The sequence below is a fragment of the Chanodichthys erythropterus genome, chromosome 17 (assembly GCF_024489055.1).
Source record: "Chanodichthys erythropterus isolate Z2021 chromosome 17, ASM2448905v1, whole genome shotgun sequence".
Taxonomy (NCBI): domain Eukaryota; kingdom Metazoa; phylum Chordata; class Actinopteri; order Cypriniformes; family Xenocyprididae; genus Chanodichthys; species Chanodichthys erythropterus.
In genome coordinates, this window is record NC_090237.1 from 12,551,043 (window position 1) to 12,572,058 (window position 21,016).

Sequence of the window (21,016 nt, forward strand, 5' to 3'; positions counted from 1 at the left end):
TTTGTTTGATGATGGAAATTTAACCTCAACAATGGTATTTTTATTTAAAATTTTCACTAGGACAATGCAGTGTTTTTTGCTGAAAAAAAATAGATAAATGTGATACAAATAAATAAAATAATAATGTCATAATAGGTACAATAAGCACCATATAAATATAGCAAGTCATATACAGTGCTGTGATTTAAATGTTAGCCATTTTAATAGATTAAAATAAAAAAAAATATTTTTTTGTCTTAAAGGGATTTACTTATTTTAATTAAAAAATTAAAATTCTGTCATCATTTACTCACCCTCAAGTTGTTCTAAATCTGTATGAGTTTCTATGTTCTGTTGAACACAAAAGAAGATATTTTTGATAATGTGGGTAACTGCTGGTCTCCATTAACTTCCACAGTATGTAAAAAAAGTACTATGAAAGTAAATGGGGACCAGAAACTGTTTGGTTACTATCACTCTTTAAAATATCTTTTGTGTTCAGCAGAACAAAGAAACTTGTACAGGTTTGGAATGACGTGAGGGTGATTAAATGATGACATTTCAATGACATTTCATAGTGGGGTGAACTATCCATTTAAGTTTTCAAGGCTATTGTCTTCTTTAATCTTAGTTTTCAGGTACCTCTCATGCTATGAATTTGGTGGAATAATAAAAGTGTAAAGGCTGATAACTTTTTTTGTAAGTTTTTTAGCAAGTATATGCAACCATTCATACAACAAATGTCTTGCTATTAGTTAAAAAAGGTGTCATTAGTCCAGTGTGATATGACCTGGCATGCTATGAAACAGGTGTTTCCCGAAACCATAGTTCCAACGAACATTCGCAAACGGCATCACAAGGTTGTGTGGTTGGAACGACAGCTTTCCACCTGTGGTTAAGCATAGTTTCTTGTTTGCAATAAAGGATTAATAAATCCTTGTCTTGAGCAAAATAAGCAAACTGACATTCAGTAAAGTCTTTTATTTCAAATAAATACAAATGTCATTTACTTCTTTTAGGTTTTCAAGAGATTTAAAATGCCATTTTTGAAGAGTGCGCAATTTGTGACAATATGGTTTCGGGTAACAGTCATGACTAGCTAGTTGATTTCTTCAACAATGCCATTGTATTATGGCAAAGTTACGTCTTTGTACGGGAAACACACCCCTGCTTAGCTAAAAACAACGGCTTATATATTTGCATAGTCCCTATTATTCTACAAAAAAAATTTATAAACTCAGGTCCTGTGGCACTTTCTCACATAATACTCACAAATGACAAAATTCTCACACAAATACTTCCCATTGATTTCAAAGCCATTGTAACTGATAACTGATAAATTTCAATTCTGGGCCCCATTAATTGATCTGAGGGTTTGTCCCTTTACATCTTCAGGACTCTGCGGATTATAGGCATTGCAATATTTTACATATTGTTACATTGATTATATATATTAATTCTCTCTTTATTTAGATGCATTTTAACAATTCAATGTAGAGTACAGTAAAACAACCACTGCAAGTATCCACACAGTTTTTACATAATCACACACTACTTCATACTTTTTGGCCCAGTTTTGATGTTAATGCATTAAATAATGTTAACTAATGGGACCTTATTTCAAAGTGCTACCGATAAAATGAAAAGGAAATTTTTTTTTAAATGAGAACGATTTCAATTCATTTGAAGCATTAGGTGAAATAAGAGGAAAAGAATAATGAGGCTTAAAGGAGGCATACTCATTGTAGCGTTACCTAAAATAAGTGAGAGTGAAAGAAATAAAGAACAAAATGGTTAGAAACAGGAATGTCTTTCTTTCCAATCAAGGTGTTTAATTAAAAAAAAATATTCTCCTTAGCTTGTCAAGAAACACTATTTTTGTACAGCTTACCTAATTCAGAATGTATTCGCAGAGATTCAGTTTCTTTTGCTAGCACAGGTTCTACAATTGAGAAAAAGACTGAGATTAACACAGTCTTGCAACTGGCTATAACAGGTAAATACACTATTAAAAATATGTCCCAAAGGGGTTTTTTTCGCAGTGAAGCCATAAAAGAACCATTTTTTTTCTTCATGTGAAGAAAATTTTAATAATCTAAAGAAACATTTTTGTTAATGGTTCTTCATGGAACCATAAAGCCACTTTATTTTAAGGGTGTAGTAATGTACTCAATAAAAGTGACCTACCTTTAACTGTGACCTTCACTGTGCTGAGCGCCAAACCCTGTGAGTCTAGAACTTTGTATGTTCCGGCACTGCTGGCCGTAACCCTCGTAAAAAACAACTTGTTGTCTCTCTCTTTTGGATAGCCTTTCTTGCTTATGTCTGCACCTCTTTCCCACAAGACTGTCCATCTGGTGTCATTTTTGTTTTGAAAAATAACTTGCTCAGCTTGATTTGTGTGCAGATCCAGGATCAGGTCTGATCCAGTCTCCACAGGCTTGATGATCTTGTGATCTACCGTGGGAAGAGACAAGCCAGATGGAGGTAAAAGTAAGCATCAATTTAGGTTTCCGCTATATGGAAACAGTGAGTATGTAGATTGGCCGCAGTCATTAATTACTCACCTTCATGTCGTTCCAAACCTGTAAGACCTTGGTTCATCTTCAGAACACAAATTAAGATATATTTGAATAAATCCAAGAGGTTTTTTATCCCCATAAAGCAACATAATTACCACATTCAAGGTCCAGAAAATGCTGTTGAAGTTGTAAACACAGTGCAGCGCTTCCGGGTTCTACACCAGAACGCTGACTCATTATGGGCCAACGCTGTTCACGAGAGCACCATGGCGCATGTGTGTGATGTTGATGCAGGAGCCGTCCAATAATGAGTCAGCATTCTGGCGTAGAACCCGGAAGCACTGCACTATGTTTACAACATCAACAGCGTAGAAGACTGACCAGAAAGACAAGAAATTGATAAATAAAGTCGTTATTTTTGTTTTGGTTTTGCGCATGTGGCGGCGACCAGGGTGGGCGAGAGCCGTGAGGGAATGGCGTGAGGCCGGTGGCGCGAGAGTTAACGAGCTACACCTGGGAGGTGCACTGGCCTTGAGTCTCTCACGGAGGAGCTCCGGGAGCATAAAAGGAGGAGCGACAACAGTGAAAGACGAGAGAGGACCAGGCCTGGATATTATTTTTTGTTTTATTATGTTTGTGTGGTCGGCAGACGTCCGCGAGAGATAAATGTTCCCGCCTCCTTCTTCCCGTACATACGAACTGTGTTACATTGGTGCCGAAACCCGGGAGGAAGGAGGGACATGCTGTTGGAGAGCCCTCGCTGCTGAGGGGGATCGCGGTGCTGCGGAGTTCGGGAGTGAAGACCGCGAGAGGTTGCCCGAGGCAGTGGTACTGGAGCCTTGTGAAAGGTGGGACGGAGACCTGGATGCCGTGCTCCTGGGACGAGGTGGGGTGGCTGCCGTCCAGGAGGGAGCGGAGGAGTCGCTGCCGTCCGCCATGAAGGGGAGGAGCAGGGGGTGGGGGACTCGCTGCCGGCTGCCCTTAGCCAGAGGAGCCATCACTGGCCGTCAGGAGGCGGTCGAGGATCGGGCCGTCCACCAAGTGCCCAGTGCCATCACATGTGGCACCGCGAGGAAAAGCTTCTCGGCAGGCTGAGGACCGAGCGGCAGTGTGTCTGGGAACCGGACCCAGAATTTTTTTTTTCCTCTTTCTTTTTCCTCTCTCCCCTCTCTCGTCCTGTCACTCCCCTTGCTTCCGTCTCCTTTCTCTCATCTCATCTGTCCTTACCCCCAGGTGCTGCAGCCGCCGAGACAGGCCCCAGGGGGGAGTAGAGCACAGACTCGGGAATACCTCCCGGTCTGCGAGGGGCGATGGGGGTATGTGGTGACCAGGGCGGGCGAGAGCCGTGAGGGAACGGCGCGAGGCCGGTGGCGCAAGAGTTAACAAGCTACACCTGTGAGGTGCACCGGCCTTGAGTCTCTCACGGAGGAGCTCCGGGAGCATAAAAGGAGGAGTGACGACCGTGAAGGACGAGAGAGGACCAGGCCTGGACTTTATTTTATGGTTTATTATGTTTGTGTGGCCGGCAGACGTCCGCGAGGGTCTGCCGGCATTACTTTCGTTTTGTTCTTTATTTATTTTGGAATTAAAAGTTGTGTTAAACGTTCGCCGGTTCCCGCCTCCTTCTTCCCGTACATACGAACTGTGTTACAGTGCACAAAAAGTATTCTCGCCACTTCATAACATTACGGTTGAACCACTGCAGTCACATGGACTATTTTAACAATGTCTTCATGTACCTTTCTGGGCCTTGAAATTGGTTATGACGTTGCTGTGTATGTGGAGGTCTGAAAGCTCTCAGATTTCATCAAAAATATCTTAATGTGTGTTCTGAAGATGAACGAAGGTCTTCCAGGTTTAGAACGACATGAGGGTAAATAATTAATGACAGAAATTTCATTTTTGGGTAAACTATCCCTTTAAATGTTTCACTGCAACCCAGATTTTTGCTCTTTTTTTTTAAGTAAAGAAAGGAGGGACAAGTCAAAATGAATTTTTGTGGTAATAAATATATTACTTCACATGTGATGTCAGTTGAGCTTAACTTGTACTGAACACGGTCTATTCCTTTAAAACTGTACATTTTTAGATCTTTGCATTTTCTAAACATTTTTGTGAAAGTTTTGCCTTTGATACACTTTAAGGTATATGTTTCAGTGTTAAGTGTTAAACTCTCACCAACAACTGCAAGATGAACACTCTGAATGAAAATTCGGTTCTTGATACTTGATTCACCAACCACCAGGTAACTCTTGTAAATGCCTGCATCGCTGAATCTGACATCCCGCAAGAACAGAGAGCAGTTTCCCCTCATAAGCATTTCCTCAGGCACATCCGCCCGGTCTCTGTAAGCCTCCCCCTGAAAGAGTTCCTCTCCCATTCGCTCAAACACTGAATTGGTTATGGTCTGCCACTGAATGTGAGGCGTTTGACCAGAGTCCAGGTGTGATCCCACAGCACATGGCAGCACAGCTGGCAGACCAACCTTCGATGAGGTGTAGACAACCACTGAGAGGGGAGAGGAGCCTATAGGGATAAATTATTATTTAACTAGCTATATAAAAAGCAAAAATGCTTATAAATAGCCTAATAAAGTTGGCCTACTATTGTCATTATCTACTTACCAACACAAATGAGAAGCCATTGCATTAGAAAGGCCGAAACCCTGTGAAGAATGTTATAAAGGTTAAATTATAATTACAGAGACTTGAATCATATCTACTTTACAAATGACCCCAGCAAACAAGGGAACGTTCTGGCAAGGTTCTTTCAAAGTTATGAACAAACAGTATTCCACTAACGTTAATAGAACATTCATTCACAGTTATTTGTAGCCAGTTGCATAGACTGCTTAGACTAGTCTTAAAAGTTAGTCATCTCATTTTTTTCTTCAAGATTGGTCCACCATAAAAAGGTAGATTGGTCTAATTTGAACTGGAAACGTAAGACTGATCACCTCTTATCTAACTGCTAGTTGGTCAAACTAGCTCTTAAGACACATAGTGGCTAATTTTATGCAACTGGCCCCTGGTCTTTAACATTAGCACAAAAACATTAGGCTATTTACGTTTTAAAAAACGTTTTAGTTGGATGTTCGTTTGTTGTTAGATATGTCCCAAAATGCCATTGATGAACAATTTTTGGATTGAACAGTTCTTAAAAAGAACTTTTTAGAGAACATTCTAACGGAACGTAACCGTATGTTTGCAGAAGTATAAAATACAAATGTTCCCTTAAACTAACATTTATCCTCATTCAGAATAATGTTTTCATTACTCAATGGGAACTAACGTTTTTAGAACACATTTTTGCTAGCTAAGATGGTCATCCAAACCAATTAGTCAATTAGTTTATCCAGATGTCTTTCTTTTGTTTATAGGCTATTCTGCCGGAAAAAAAAAAAATATTTTGAAATCATCTTTTTTTCCCCCTAGGCGTTTTCAAGTTTAAAATATTCCAACGCGTTTTGAGACGAATGCGTTCTTGTGTTCTATTACATTCTGCTCCATCTGTTTTTTTTTTTTTTTTTACGCTTCTTGCTCTCTCAGTTTCGGATTCCTGATTAAACAGCCGCAGCAGTGTTGATGTGAAACGAAACTTAAACTCAATCTAGCTGGTAGGATCCTGCAGTAGCCTACCGGAGGCTGCAGTTTCAGGACCGCAGTTCTAGGTCCACATAGTTTTTTTATGTAGCTATTACTACTATTTTATAGCACTTATTCAATTTTGTATTTTGGATCAGGTTATGCTAGCCTACTCAGTCAAGCGACACACTTTTAAAAAACAACAAGCTCCGAATGTTGATTCGAATCTTTACATTTTAAGAACGTGTCAATATTCTCATAATGTTACCTATAGTCTAATATTGAGTTGGTATTAAAGAGGTTTCTCACCAGTTAATTCTGTCCATGTCGCATTTGTGATCGGCTCCTGTTCCTGCCAGATATGCTATGACTGTGAAGAGCTCAGCTGCAGCGTTATCTACTACAGTCTTTCTCCATTTCTCTAAAACGAAACTTTCATTACCTCAGCGCGTCGATTTTGCATTAACCATTATTAACCAAAGTGACATGTTTTTCCACATAGGTGGTGACCCTAGTCTGGGATGACATAACATGAAGGTGTGCTCAGTGTTTCAAGATGAATGTTTAGTTTGATTAATGACATCCTTGGTCAAAGATAAAGCAAATTTACAAAATTTTCAACAAGTCCCTGGTTGTTGTTTCTATCATGTTGGATGTCAATCTAGCACTAGTAGACCGATGTGTAATCTGGACAGAAAAAAAAAATAATTTAAACAACATTACACAAGGTTGTCCCCTGCCAAATAATGTACTCATGTGTGTTAAATGAAATAGAAATAAAAATGCTGCAAGCAACATTTACCGGGGTTTTACCGGGCATAAAAAGATACTTTAAAGTTTAAAAGATATTTAAGTTTTATTTAGCAAGCATGTAAACACCTAAATCATAGAAGGAATTGACCATTTTCAGCCAAAACAGGCAATTTACCATTGAAAATATATGTATTTTAAAGCTTTTACAGTTATAGCGCCACCTATGGGTCGATCTCCATAAAAATTGGCATGCTTCTTTAGAGGCATATGCTGCATGTGCTCACTTAATTTCGTGAAGTTCTGAGTTTTAATTTAGGAATTATAAGCTTTTGAGTACATTTTACCACGGCCATTTTATAAATGACCTTGTTATAGCAACCAAAATGGTAAAGTTAATTTTTTTTTTTTTGATAATTATTGATCTAGAGAGTCCATAGAATTGTACTACACTGGTTTCGTTCCGATCGGACGAAAAACCTAGGACTAGTTCGCAAAAGTAGGTTTTTCACATATTTGTGAATAATTAATAAACAATTTGATTGACAGCATTAGTTGTTGAGGCAAAGTTGTTCAGCATGAGGAGATCTATCAAATGATATGCATATTGTGTGGTTTTGTGACACACCACGTGATTACTGAGGCGTAAAACTCGTTAGCGCCAACTTGTGGCCGATTTCTTTCAAAATTCTTACAGACCTCAAGGACCATGAGTCAAACATGCCCATCGAGTTTTGTTCCGATCGGCCTCCGTTAACCTTGTCTAATAGGTGCTCAAACTTCATTGGCTGATGGCGGCCATGTTTTTTGAGATACACCAATGTCCTCATAGACCATCATGCCTCCTTGGACCAAGACACTAGGCATTTCTCAATGTCAAGGAAGGATCCTCGGAAGCCAGAATTTCAAGGATGCTACGTCATCGACATCCGTCAAAGGACTGTTCCAATGTCGAGGATCCTCGAAATTTCAAACAAGGACTGAGTCCTTCGTTCGAAAAATATCCCATACACAGGAAAGGATGCATATGTGTAGCCTTCGCGCTCTCAAATCACCCACAATCCTATGCGTGCAGCTTTGCAATCTTGTTAAAAAATGTTTAAAAAAATGTTGGACGTTAATGGGCAATATGCTTTCAAATGTAAGTATATTTACGTTACCAAATATTTGTTATAACTGTAGTAAATATGTCAGATAAATAAAGTTTAACGTTTAAATGCCAGTACAAATTACTACCGTATTGATATTATAAATTATACAAATACAAATTACGTTATTGATGGCTAACTGAACCGACCGTCATTTAACAATTGTTAGGTTGCCGTCACCGGCATTTCTTTTATAAATAACTAGTTAAGTTGTCCAAAGTAATTTTAACGTTAATATTATACCATTATACCATTCACAGCGTTATTCAAAGCTTTCTCGTCTTTTTTAACAGGGAATATTTCTGCAGTGGTTTGGTTCCGATCGGTTGAAAATCCTAGGACTAGTTCACAAAAGTAGGTTTGGGCTTTGGGTCAATTTTACGGAAAAACGGTGCAAAACAATTTTGTTCGGTCTAACCCAAGGAATGCAACGATGTATAGTTTTTGAGTCTACGTCAAGCATTTTACGAGCTATGGCCAAAAATGTCTGAAAATTTAGTTTTTTGCGCTGTAGCGCCCCCATTAGGCCGATTGGGCAGAGACTTTGATAGGTTCTCCCCAAATTGAGCTCTACAATCTGGATAAATTTCAAGTCTCTAGGCCTTACGGTTTAGGCTGCACAATGCGTTTTACGGCGGAAGAAAAAGAATAATAAAAATCCGGACAATTACAATAGGGTTTCAGAGCACTTCGTGCTTGAACCCCTAACTAAATATAGGTGTAATGAGTCCACTGAAGCAAGTTGCAGAAGAACCCAAGAGCAGTTTATTAATTTCCCAACATGAACAAACCACAAAAGAAACAATGACTTGACTTGAAAGAGGAACATAGCCAGGGGTGCACATAAGAGGTACGCAGGTACGCATGCGCGGTAAAAATAAACTATGCGTACCAAAACATGGAGGGAAGCGCTTTTGAGTACCGGTTCACATGGATACGTTTACTTATTGGAGTAGGATTTTTCTCCATCTCTAGTAAGATAGCAATCATCATAATATGTGTGTTCTTTAATTATTAGGTGTGCAACGGATCGCAGTTAATCCGTGATCCATACGGATAAGGTCCAACGGTTCGGCACGCATGTGATTCGCGGATTAACTGCTATATTTAACCATTATAGAGTGAAAGTTTGTAATTTGGACGTGTTTTGTCTCGCCAATTAACACATTCAAACGACTTTAAAAGCGGAAGAAGAGGCAAAAATCGGGACTCGCGAACTGTAATCTGTGCGCACAGCCCCCCGAAATGCATGCATGATGAGAGTCAGACAGCGTTCGATCACAGAATTAATTCCGCTTTCGCGTTTACTTGCGCTTGAAAGGAAACATACACACAAAATTATGTCAAAATACCTGTCTCGGCAAGTATTCTCTCGGTTATGTCATAAGTAGGGTGACCAGATTTCTCATGGTGGAATACGGGACGAGTGCGCAATATGACCATGATATAAGAAATTTTATTTCACTATCGGTCTTTGTCAGACACGTGATTTTGTTGTGTGTGACGTCACCGCGGCGCCATATTTGTGGTATCCCTGCTGACTGTGAGAATGAAAGAGATTACACGAGTTGAGATAACAAGCAAATAACTCGCAAATATGAAAAAGCACAAGAACAAAGTTAAAATTTCATATCGCGATAAACTCACCAAAGATGCCAGGGACCGTTATTTGGAGAAATTTCCATCCATTCATAACATAGATCTGTACGAACTGACTGCAGTAAGTTGGAGTGCTACTGACCCCGCATTGCTACTTAAATCATCATACTTAAATATTGTTAACTGTCTTGTTTATGGCATAAACGCATAGTGAACAATTTAAAAACTATAAATCCCTCGAAGCTCACAGATATTTCACTAATGGGTGCAGGATTTATTTATGTTCTGAAGGAAGGACTGCGATAACACAGTATAGTAACGATAATGATGATGATTTCGTGTTAACTACCGTATATAACAAGTGCATGATTAAGGATGGTTTAGTGTTATCAGGAAGAATTTTGAACTAATACTACCCTTTTTTTCATGCATTTTTTTTTCTTTATTGCATTAAGTACATAAACCAATGTATAACACTATAAACATTGTTCCAATAAACAAGGCATCATCAGAGATGTATGTAGAATTTAATAGTGTATTTTATTATAGTACATTCTGATATAGTATACCTTTTAGAGCCAAAATAATTTGTAAATTACTGTCCTCCATCTACCTCTGTGTTGTCTGGGTCAATGACATTATGAGTCTTTTTTTTGTCCAAAAGCCTTAATAATAATAAAAACAAAGATATGTCATGCAAGTTAAATATCTGATTTACAGATTGTGTATATTATTAATTATCCTATTAATACTATAAGTGCATATAACATAAATCTACAAATCACCCTGAAAAATTTTATTATACATGCTTTATTGTTCATGCAAGACTGGATAAAGCATCAGCACATTTTTACACTACAATTCTACAAAAGATTCAAACATGCGCAGAGGCACAAAAAAAAAAAAAAATTGTAATAACGCCATAAAGGTTCCCAGGTTTGGCAGACCCGTATAGTACATTAACATCATCATCTCCAAAACAAACATCAGACATCCTGTACATATCAAGTCGGTTTACTTCTGCACATGCAGATCACCATCTCCTCCAGCCTCCTGCATCTTCTCAGTGTGAAGATGATCACTCTCTCCAGCCTGATGGACCATAGTGTTAGCTGACTGACTTGGGTAAAGTTGGTTTTATATTCGCACATCCGTATTCAATAGCCTTGTTAATCACACTAAACTGGACATTCAGTGGACATTCACAAGTAAATATGTCATTAAACAATACTTGCCTATTTTGATCGACTGTGAAAAATGTTATAAGTTGACAATCGTTGGTTGTCAATATCATGTCGCTGCTTAAAATTCGCAAACATTAATTTATTGCATATTTATTGGAAAGTCTCAATTTATCAGAAGTCTGAATGTGCAAATATAAAACCAACTTTACCCAAGTAGCTGACTGGATTGTTTTTCCTTACGTCTGTGTGTGCATCTCAATCAGCTCTGAGCTCTTGAATCAGTATATTGTGTATACAAATTTTGTGACTGAGACCGTCCTGATCAGTGCCCTAACTAATGAACTAGGGAGCTGATTGAGACACAGCCTGTGTTTAATGCTGATGTGGCCTTAATGTAGGGAGGGATGGTGTCCAGTTGGGGTCAGTCTCCATAATCTTTAAGCAGGCTGATCTGCAATGAAATGAAAAGGTCCACAGACCACAGCTGTAAAAAGTAGTCAGAAAATAAGAATCAGTATATGGATACAGAGCAAAAATGTCGTACCTTAAGTATGAAAATGCTGTAGCAAAATTAAGAAAAAAAATGTAGACATATTCAAGTAAAGGGATTCAGTTTAAATTGACTTGTTTCATAGCACATACAATCCAAAACAATGCGTTGCTATAACGTTTTCTACTTTAGAAAACAGAAACCTCTAACTTACCTTTGTGAAATGTAGAAAGCAAACATACATGAATGGAGATATCTTAACGAAAGTGATGTCTCACCGCGGCAACCCATGCGATCCGGCGCCTCTGTTATTGCCTCTACATACTCTCCGTACAGCCTTTTTTCAAGTAGGAAACCGACTAAATCTAATCTCGTAGTAAAGTTTTTGACATTTTCTATCGTGGGACAAATTATTGCAGCTTTTCACACAACAAAAGTGTGCCATTTTTACAATGAAAAGTAGCCAAGGAAGAAACAACTCTGCACTGATACAGAGATTGTTTGGATACCTCAGAAATGGCGGCGACACCCATAATGCACTTCGGTTTTCACGAGTGTGACGTCACCTGACAAAGACCGATATTTTATATATATATATATATATATATACACTGCCCTCCAAGAGTTTGAAAACACCCCTGGAAAAGTCTGGTTTTGGACGATATCAGCATAAATCCTTATAATTTTTTGGTGCAAATACATTACAGTAACTTGACATTATCCAGCAATAATAATTTTCACGTGTTCATTTCATTTCATTACATAATAATGGCAGTATATACATGTCAAAGTCAGACATGCCCCTTTGCCAGCTGTGATGCTGGTTACTGGTTTAAACTTGGCCCGGGTTTGTAAAAGATTTTTGGGTCAGCACACCTTAATAGCTTCAACAATTGATTGCCAATTAAGTTTAGAATACAATGAACCAATCAGAACCCAGTTTAGGTCAGATAGCTGCGAATGCTGGATATTTTGATGAATCAAAAATTTAAGTTTTTTTCTATGTATAAACTGTTTATGTAATAAAATGTGTTTTTATAATTTGTGTTGTCCCTTACCAGTGCAAAATTATCACAAATTAAAAAGGATTCATGCCAATATTGTCCAAAACCCCACTTTTCTAGGGCGTTTCTAAACTTTTGGAGGGCAGTGTAGATATAAATATTTGTTATATATTGTTATATAAAAAGAAATTTACAAACAATACAACAAATACGACAGAGATTAAACTTGTTTTTTCACATTTGAATATACTGACAAATATTTAATTAGGCTACTGTCCCTTTAGGACCGAATCCATGGATGTAATATAGGCTACTGACACATTTCCTGTTTTTACCCACCTGTTTATGTCCACTTAACCGACTGTATTTACGTGAGATACTCCACACGATGGACATTTTGAAAAACTATGTGTGCATTTGACCATTCAGGCGCGAGGAGAACTGATCGCGCGAAAGAGAGAGAGAGTGCGTGAGAGAGAGGCTTCTGGTCTGTGTTATTCAGCGTGATTCCGCCTATCCCGCCTTCACTAATCGATAACGAATTGTGATTGAATGGTAACTTTGTTCTATGACGAATTGATTAGGCTGTTCTTGTGTGACAGAACTCCATCACCCAGTTGAAAGATGAAATACGGGACAAAACATTATTTTTTTCTTAATAAGTCGGGACACTAAAAATAGAGCTGAAATACGGGACTGTCCCGGGAAAAACGGGACGTCTGGTCACCCTAGTCATAAGTGAAGTGTTGAGAAAGAAACCGGATGTGTGTCAGTTATTTGGTCCGTGCTTTCCTTCTTAAAGTGGCAGCAGCCTTTGCTGTCATTAATGTTAGTAAAAAAAAAAAAAAGTCATTATCATCATCTACCATGTACGAGAGAAAAGAAGATAGTGAGGAGAGCAGTCAGGAGGAAAGTGATTAGGACAGCTTTTAGGATGTGTCGTGTAAAGTGTGAGTACCAAGCAAAATCTCCAGGTACTCCCTTGAGAACCAGACCAAAAAAGTTATGTGCACCCCTGAACATAGCACTTTACCAACTGTATGGATGCATGAGGGCTTAATGCTGCATTCACGTGTTATCAGAATTATCCGATATATGAGTTTGAACACCCTCGCAAGTCTAAACTTGAATGTGATGACTTCGTAATTACGACTTCAGATGTGAGAAGTACAAAATTTCTGATAGCATGTGAAGGCAGCATACCTACAGACTAATGACTAAACAGACACACCTAAACATGATTAAGACAACTAACCACTGACAACATATGGGACACATGACAAAGGGAGCACATGGCAGAATCACATGACTAAAACATGACAAAAAAGGGAAGCACATGGCAAAAAGGAAACGTGACTATTTACAAAATAATCATGAAAACAAGATCATGAAGAAAAAAACTAGACATGACAATAGGCTACTTATAGACAAAAATGAAAAAAAGATTTATCATTGGGGTCCAAACACAAATGGCTTATGTGAATTATTGATCCACTTGAAACCAACATATCTTGTGTCGTGTGGTTTATAGCAAAGTCCATCTTGAATCTTCACTATAAGTTATGGGTTTGAGAATATGTGTTTAGATGAATCACATGTCACAAGATGTCACAGGACAATTTCAAATAAATGTGAAGATTTCATTTGCAGCTCAAAACCTTACAGTATCTGAAGCATTTATCTTAATGTCCTTTTCATTTTTATAATTTATTTCTATTTATAAAACCGTATGCTTGCCGTTTAACATATAAATGTTTGTTTTATTAACCCCTTAACTGTCACCGTCTCACAGGTGGGGCGTTTGCCATTACATATTTAAAACAGTAATATTCTATACTAAACCTAAACTTATCTTGACAAACTATGTACTATGTACTGATTTCCAAAATAAATTACAGAGGAGCAGTAATTTATCAATTTGCAACAAGCATATTTTCATACTCATAAGGCATGTTCAGACCTTTATTTTGAAATTGCGATGAACATGAAAAATCATTAAAGATTGGTTGAAACATGTTTGTTTTCATGCCAAGTGTTCAAAAGATAACATCTATTCAATTTTTTTTTGAGAAAAAAAGGTCTGAAAATGTTTTTAATAGAAAAAAAAAAAAAAAACACATTTATGTTTGTGGCGGCGATCTATAACCTAGTACATACATGTTATTTTTATGTTTATTAGAGGCTGAATTCATATCAAATTCTGCCAAACTTCCCATACTACTTCTATATAGGATGTCTACTTCATAAATTGAATGAAAATTATGGAAATATATGGTTCAGATCACTCAAACCATATATGGAAATGGAGGTGCCTTTATATGGTCAGTAATGGAGCTTGGTTGTCATCTAGTGAAAAAGTGTGGTACTGCGCCCAAACAAAATCTTACTGAAAGCTCATTTTTTTGAGATATCAACCTGAAATTTGGAACACAACTTGTTCAGATTTTTGGCTTTGATTTCCTAGCAGATTTAGAGTAAAACTTGTTTTGTAAAATATATATTTTATATAAAATATTATATTTTTACATTTTACATTTTCATAAACTTAAACTTCTATAACTTTTTTTCTGTTTCACTTACATAAGTTATTTCACATCTACAATAATCTGCCAAATTTCTTTTTTAAAACAAGACCAGCCTTATGTCTATACTCCAAAGTATTCTTGAATTACAACAATTTAAGTTTGGATAGTGCATTTTCTTGTCTAAAAAAAAAAGTGGGGGTGACAGTTAAGGGGTTAATCATACCATAACCATAAATGTTTTTTATAGAAATGTTATAATATATATAAAATTGTCTCTTCATTTTAAATGGAGCATTTAAACTGTGTCTGGTTTTATTGGGATCTAGAAAGGTTAAATATTTAGGGGCGGTTTCCCGGACAGAGATTAAGCTTGATCAAAATGGCTCTTTAAATCAGATTAACAGAAATCTACTTTCTCTGTCATGGTTTTAAAGTTTAATAAACTGATTTCCCGGAGGAAGACTAGAGCTACTCCAGGACTAAATTTAGGCTTAAATTAAACCTACCAGGAGGCAGGTTTAACTTCAGATTAACATTGTGTTTCAAAGAAGACAGATGTATTACTTATAAATATTGATATATTATGAACGATTTTTTTTTATGCTGATCACTTTATTTAAACAATTTATTTTGTTTCATTGTTTCTGGTTCAAATGTGATTGCTTCATGTTAAATTGACTTGAAATGGTTACTAGAACTCACCTGATGTTTTCATTTTGAAATAAAATGTTTTAGTCAAGTAACCCAATCAAACAGGACTTTCACTTCCCATCATGTTTTGCACCGGGCTGAAGTGGGAGAGTAAATGTTGAAAAAGTGTTATTTTATGCATTTTTTTTTAGAAAGATGAGAATATGGAGAGACTTAATGTTCTATTATGTAAATGTTTTTGTTATGTTTGTATTTTTTGGGGATTACCGTTGTGGTGAAGTGTTGAGCTGTGCTTGGGTTGAGGACCTGCTAACAAAATTTGCCTTTTTAATATAATGAAGCAACCATGATAGTGCTTTGGATTAAATCAGTATCATTTCTAGACCGCAAACACAGATTATCACATTTGTGAATAGTTACATTTAGTTTGTTGCTATGTAAAGAACAAAACAAAACCATTAATAATCATATGATTATTATATAGAATCCATCTATTTAAAAAGAATTAATTACAAACAGATTTCCAGGCATTCCTTTATCTTTTTTTTTTTTTTTTTTTACAGCTGATGTATTTTGCTTGCTTTAAAATAAATGTCTCTTGTCTAGATCAGTTCCATGCAATTTTAAGCTTTTGGTTCATTCCATGCTTTATAGGCAACCTCTATCATGATAATTCAGATTTGCCCAGTTGGTTTTAAATTATTCTGGTTTATTTTAAATCAAGACTCCATAGTCCAGGTTTTAGTAATCTGTACTTAATCTGTGTATTTTTGAAAGCCATTTTTTTAAACCACGATTAACTATTCTAAGGCCTATCCTGGCTTAATCTAAACCCATGTCCGGGAAACTGCCCCTAAAAGTTTCTGTTATGTTAGTGTTTTTTGGGGATTACCGTTGTGGTGAAGTGTTGAGCTTGTGCTTGGATTGAGGACCTGCTAACCTGCTTCCGAAGGTAGTACTAAATGAAAAAAAAAAAAAAAATGTGGGCATCTTTATCCTGTTCAAAAGTTTTTGTATTCCTCACCTTTGCGACACCATATAGTTTTGAAGCATTCAGCTCCATTTATCTTGGTCTCATCACTCCAGAGTATAGTGTACCAGTCTTCATCTTTGTCAGCATGGGCCTACTCTAGGTGGGCTTTTTTGTGCCTGGGCTTTAGGAGAGGCTTCTTTCGTGGACGGCACCCACGCATGCCATTCCTCTGCAGTGTCGCCGTATTGTGTCACAGGAAATAGTCACCCCAGTTTGGTTTTCTACTTCTTTAGATAATTGCAGTGAACTTGCATGCCGATTTTCTTCAGCCCTTCTCATCAGAAGACGCTCCTGTCGAGGTGTTAACTTCTGGGGATGACCTGGACATCTCTATGCGATGGTTGCAGTTCCATCTTTTTTAAATGTTTGTACCACTTTTGCTAGTATTTTGACTAATAAGTAAAGCTTTGCTGTAGCCTTCACCTTTCTGGTGTAAAGAAATTATTACACATTTGTAGTCTAAAATTTAGCTTTGCTCCAGAGACTTTCAGTGGGGTGTACTAATTTTTGCATCACCCTAATTTGAGTAAAACTGAAAATTTTGTTCTCTAAGTTATATTATTAATCTGTGGCTCCTTTTGTGCATCCTTAAGGACATTTTTGTCCATTTCAGTTTTGTTTTTTGTTCTAAGTGTGCCTTTGTTAATGCCAACTACATGAATTTTGGCTCAGGTGTTTATTTTTATTGGAATTTTAATATTTTACCCTCATTTCCTTCAAAAAATCAATTTTACCCTCCGTACAAAAAATACTCACACTTAGGACCTTAAGGACAAAAATGTCCACATTGAAACCCATTAAAACTGCAATTTTTTAACCCAGGGCCATTTGACTATAAAATGAAACAATATTTGCAAATAGGCATTCATTCTATCGGCAAGGCTTCAAATTTTACATTTTTACCATTTTTTACTAGATTGTGCCATATTTTCAAATTTGGCATATAAAAGAAATACTCGCTTTATTTGAGTTTTCTGCTTATGCATATTATAGTCTATGATAGAGTCAATTTGAAAAATAATGCAGCTATAATTGTGTGGGTATACTGGTAAGGATGTCAGAGTGTAGTTTGCAGGTGTTTACTGAAAATTTAATTTGTGTAATTAGTTTGAAAGAAATTATATCATACTGGCAATCAAAAATCCCACTCCATGTATGAGTCACACCCTTGGCAGGGTCATAGGGTCATGTGAAAACTATGAAAAAGGTCAAAGAAGGCTTTAAGGTTCTTCTTTTTGACCAAACACGCATCTTAACCCTTGATTGCACTTTTTCACTTGTTATTGTTTTTGTACGGAGATAAAAGTTACGCTTGAATTTGAAGTAGACGTTCAGAAGCCCCTAAACACATTATTTTAGTTTTCACCACAAGAAAATACTGATTTTTCAGTCTGGTAGATTTTATACAAAGTTTGAGTTCACACAGGTGTCCTCACAGCCAAACCTATACATATGTGGTGCTTGAGGGGTTGATCATTTCATTGTTTGAAGAGACGTTACTCAGCAGAGGAAGCTCTGAAACTAGTGCTGCCCACTGACACTGAGCACACAGGTGCATTAGAAGCCGAGGATGTAAAGAAACCGATTTGTAAAGTGTTAAAATTCTGAAAATGAATGAATGTTTGGTATCTATGGATAGAACAGATGCTGGTTAAAAAATTGACATCAGTGAAAGTGGAAAAAATATTAATATATAATATTTCTATGACAGTTTTTTGGCATGGACATTTTTGTCCATTATCGACCTAAGTGTTATTTTTTGTAAAAAATCTGACACTACATAAAAAATATAAATGCCTCAAAATTAATGTTGTTGTTCTTCATTGACCCACCCAAGAATCTAATAAGCAAAGAAAAAAAATTCTGCTTAGCATTTAGTTTATGAAAATTAACTACTATTTTTAATTTTTTCATAAAAAAACACCTATGGCATTATGTAAACAAACCAGCATTTAAAGGGTTAAAGTTCTTAAAATTAATGAATATTTGGTATCTATGGATAGAACAGATGCTGGTTAAAAAATTGACATCAGTGAAAGTGGAAAAAAATATTAATAAATCATATTTCTATGACAGTTTTTTGGCATGGACATTTTTGTCCATTTTTAACCTAAGTGTAACTTTTTTTTTTGAATGCACAAGGGCTAGTGGGCAACATTAATATTACCTCCTTCATCTTTCAGTTGAAATGGCTGATAGTTTCTCAGAATGAATTGTTCTACACATGTTTTCTCAATACAAGTTTTGAGAAGTTTTGGACTTTGTGCACACAATATATAGACAATAATAATGGGTCATACTAACATATATAAAAAATTGTATCTCCTATTTAATAGATAACATTTCTTTTGATAACTTTTTGTCAGCATGATCTCGCTGATGTTTGTATTGTTTGGTGAAGGTCTGACAAATGCCTAGGAGGTTTTCAAGTTTTTAGATAATCATAAAAGTTATTTTTACTATTGTTGGGTCTTAAAGGATTCTGAAGAAATAATAATTTTAATTCTGTCACACACGGTTGCAGAGTTATTAGCTAAAATGTAAAGTTGCTTATTGTAGCACCACCATGTGGCTAATTTTAACAAAAATCACAAAAATACACATATTCATTTTCAAAAGATTTAGAAATATTTGCATTTTTTTAATGGTAGGCCATTCAGATTTGACGTTTTTATCCGCTGAAAATTGATTGGCTGCTATCCAAATCATATTAGAGGATATGTTAGGATGTCCACCATACTACAGAGCCCCGCACATGACATGCACAAAAAATAAGTAAATCATGTGCACAGTTTACTAATTCATTCCCCTCGATTTACTAGCCTGACTTCGTCATACTCATATTCTAGGCAGAATGTGAGTCTGATACTGCTCCTTTGCACTTGAATTATGGGACGTGTCTTAACCGAACCAGTAAAAAAAAATACTCTGCACTCAATTGGATAGACCTACAACCAATCAGAGCAACGCATTAAGTGACGTATGTTGAACTTGTACTTAAACTTTTGCCGAATCCCGTTGGAAGGACGGCAAACACATCTTTCCCATCGACAAATGCCTTGATTGTGGTTCTTTGTTCGTCTTTTAAAATGAATGCGCTGTCGATTTCTTTTATTACAGACGTGATAGCGGAATCTAAACATCTTACTTCTCCAGCTGCAGTCATCGTTAGTGAAAACCAATTCAACCCAAGCGCTCTTTGATGACGTGGGTGGTTACGTAACCGCAGATAGCCTGTCCATCATCGATTAAAGCCCGCCCTAGTAATTTGATTGGCTCGGTCTTCTGGGAGCCGAGCATAATTACTCCACAATGGATCGAGTCCAGACCAAACTTCCCGTCCAAAAAATGTTGTGGGCGAGGTTCAGGCTGGCACCCAGGCTATCGATTTACTAAATCGTGTGCACAAATGATTTAGTTCCACCGATTTGCTAAATCGTGCACACAATTTACTGTTTCGTTCCCTCGATTTACTATTTTGTTCCCTCGATTTGCTAAATTGTGCGCACACTTTACTATTTTATTCCCTCGATTTGCTAAATTGTACACACAATTTACTATTTTGTTCCCTCAATTTGCTAAATTGTGCGCACACTTTACTATTTTATTCCCTCGATTTGCTAAATTGTGCGCACACTTTACTATTTTGTTCCCTCGATTTGCTAAATTGTGTGCACACTTTACTATTTTATTCCCTCGATTTGCTAAATTGTGCGAACACTTTACTATTTTATTCCCTCGATTTGCTAAATTGTGTGCACACTTTACTATTTTATTCCCTCGATTTGCTAAATTGTACACACAAATTACTATTTTGTTCCCTCAATTTGCTAAATTGTGCGCACACTTTACTATTTTGTTCCCTCAATTTGCTAAATTGTGTGCACACTTTACTATTTTATTCCCTCGATTTGCTAAATTGTGTGCACACTTTACTATTTTATTCCCTCGATTTGCTAAATTGTGTGCTCACTTTACTATTTTGTTCCCTCAATTTGCTAAATTGTGCGCACACTTTACTATTTTATTCCCTCGATTTGCTAAATTGTGCGCACACTTTACTATTTTATTCCCTCGATTTGCTAAATTGTGCGCACACTTTACTATTTTATTCCCTCGATTTGCTAAATTGTGCGCACACTTTACTATTTTATTCCCTCGATTTGCTAAATTGTACACACAATTTACTATTTTGTTCCCTCAATTTGCTAAATTGTGCGCACACTTTACTATTTTATTCCCTCGATTTGCTAAATTGTGCGCACACTTTACTATTTTATTCCCTCGATTTGCTAAATTGTGCGCACACTTTACTATTTTATTCCCTCGATTTGCTAAATTGTGTGCACACTTTACTATTTTATTCCCTCGATTTGCTAAATTGTGCGCACACTTTACTATTTTATTCCCTCGATTTGCTAAATTGTGCGCACACTTTACTATTTTATTCCCTCGATTTGCTAAATTGTGTGCACACTTTACTATTTTATTCCCTCGATTTGCTAAATTGTGCGCACACTTTACTATTTTATTCCCTCGATTTGCTA

The 21,016-nt window shown here is 36.7% G+C and overlaps 1 protein-coding gene across 1 annotated transcript; it reads right to left on the reverse strand.

Moving 5' to 3' along the window:
- Positions 1-113: 113 nt before the first annotated feature.
- Positions 114-6,519, reverse strand: igldcp (Ig-like domain-containing protein). The gene is made up of 6 exons (XM_067364779.1): positions 6,395-6,519; positions 5,126-5,166; positions 4,680-5,027; positions 2,167-2,436; positions 1,871-1,921; positions 114-1,733 (listed from the first exon to the last, which is right to left on the reverse strand). The coding sequence occupies exons 1-6, from the start codon at positions 6,409-6,411 to the stop codon at positions 1,654-1,656; spliced, it is 807 nt and encodes a 268-aa protein (XP_067220880.1). The 5' UTR covers positions 6,412-6,519; the 3' UTR covers positions 114-1,653.
- Between the last annotated feature and the right edge of the window lie 14,497 nt (positions 6,520-21,016).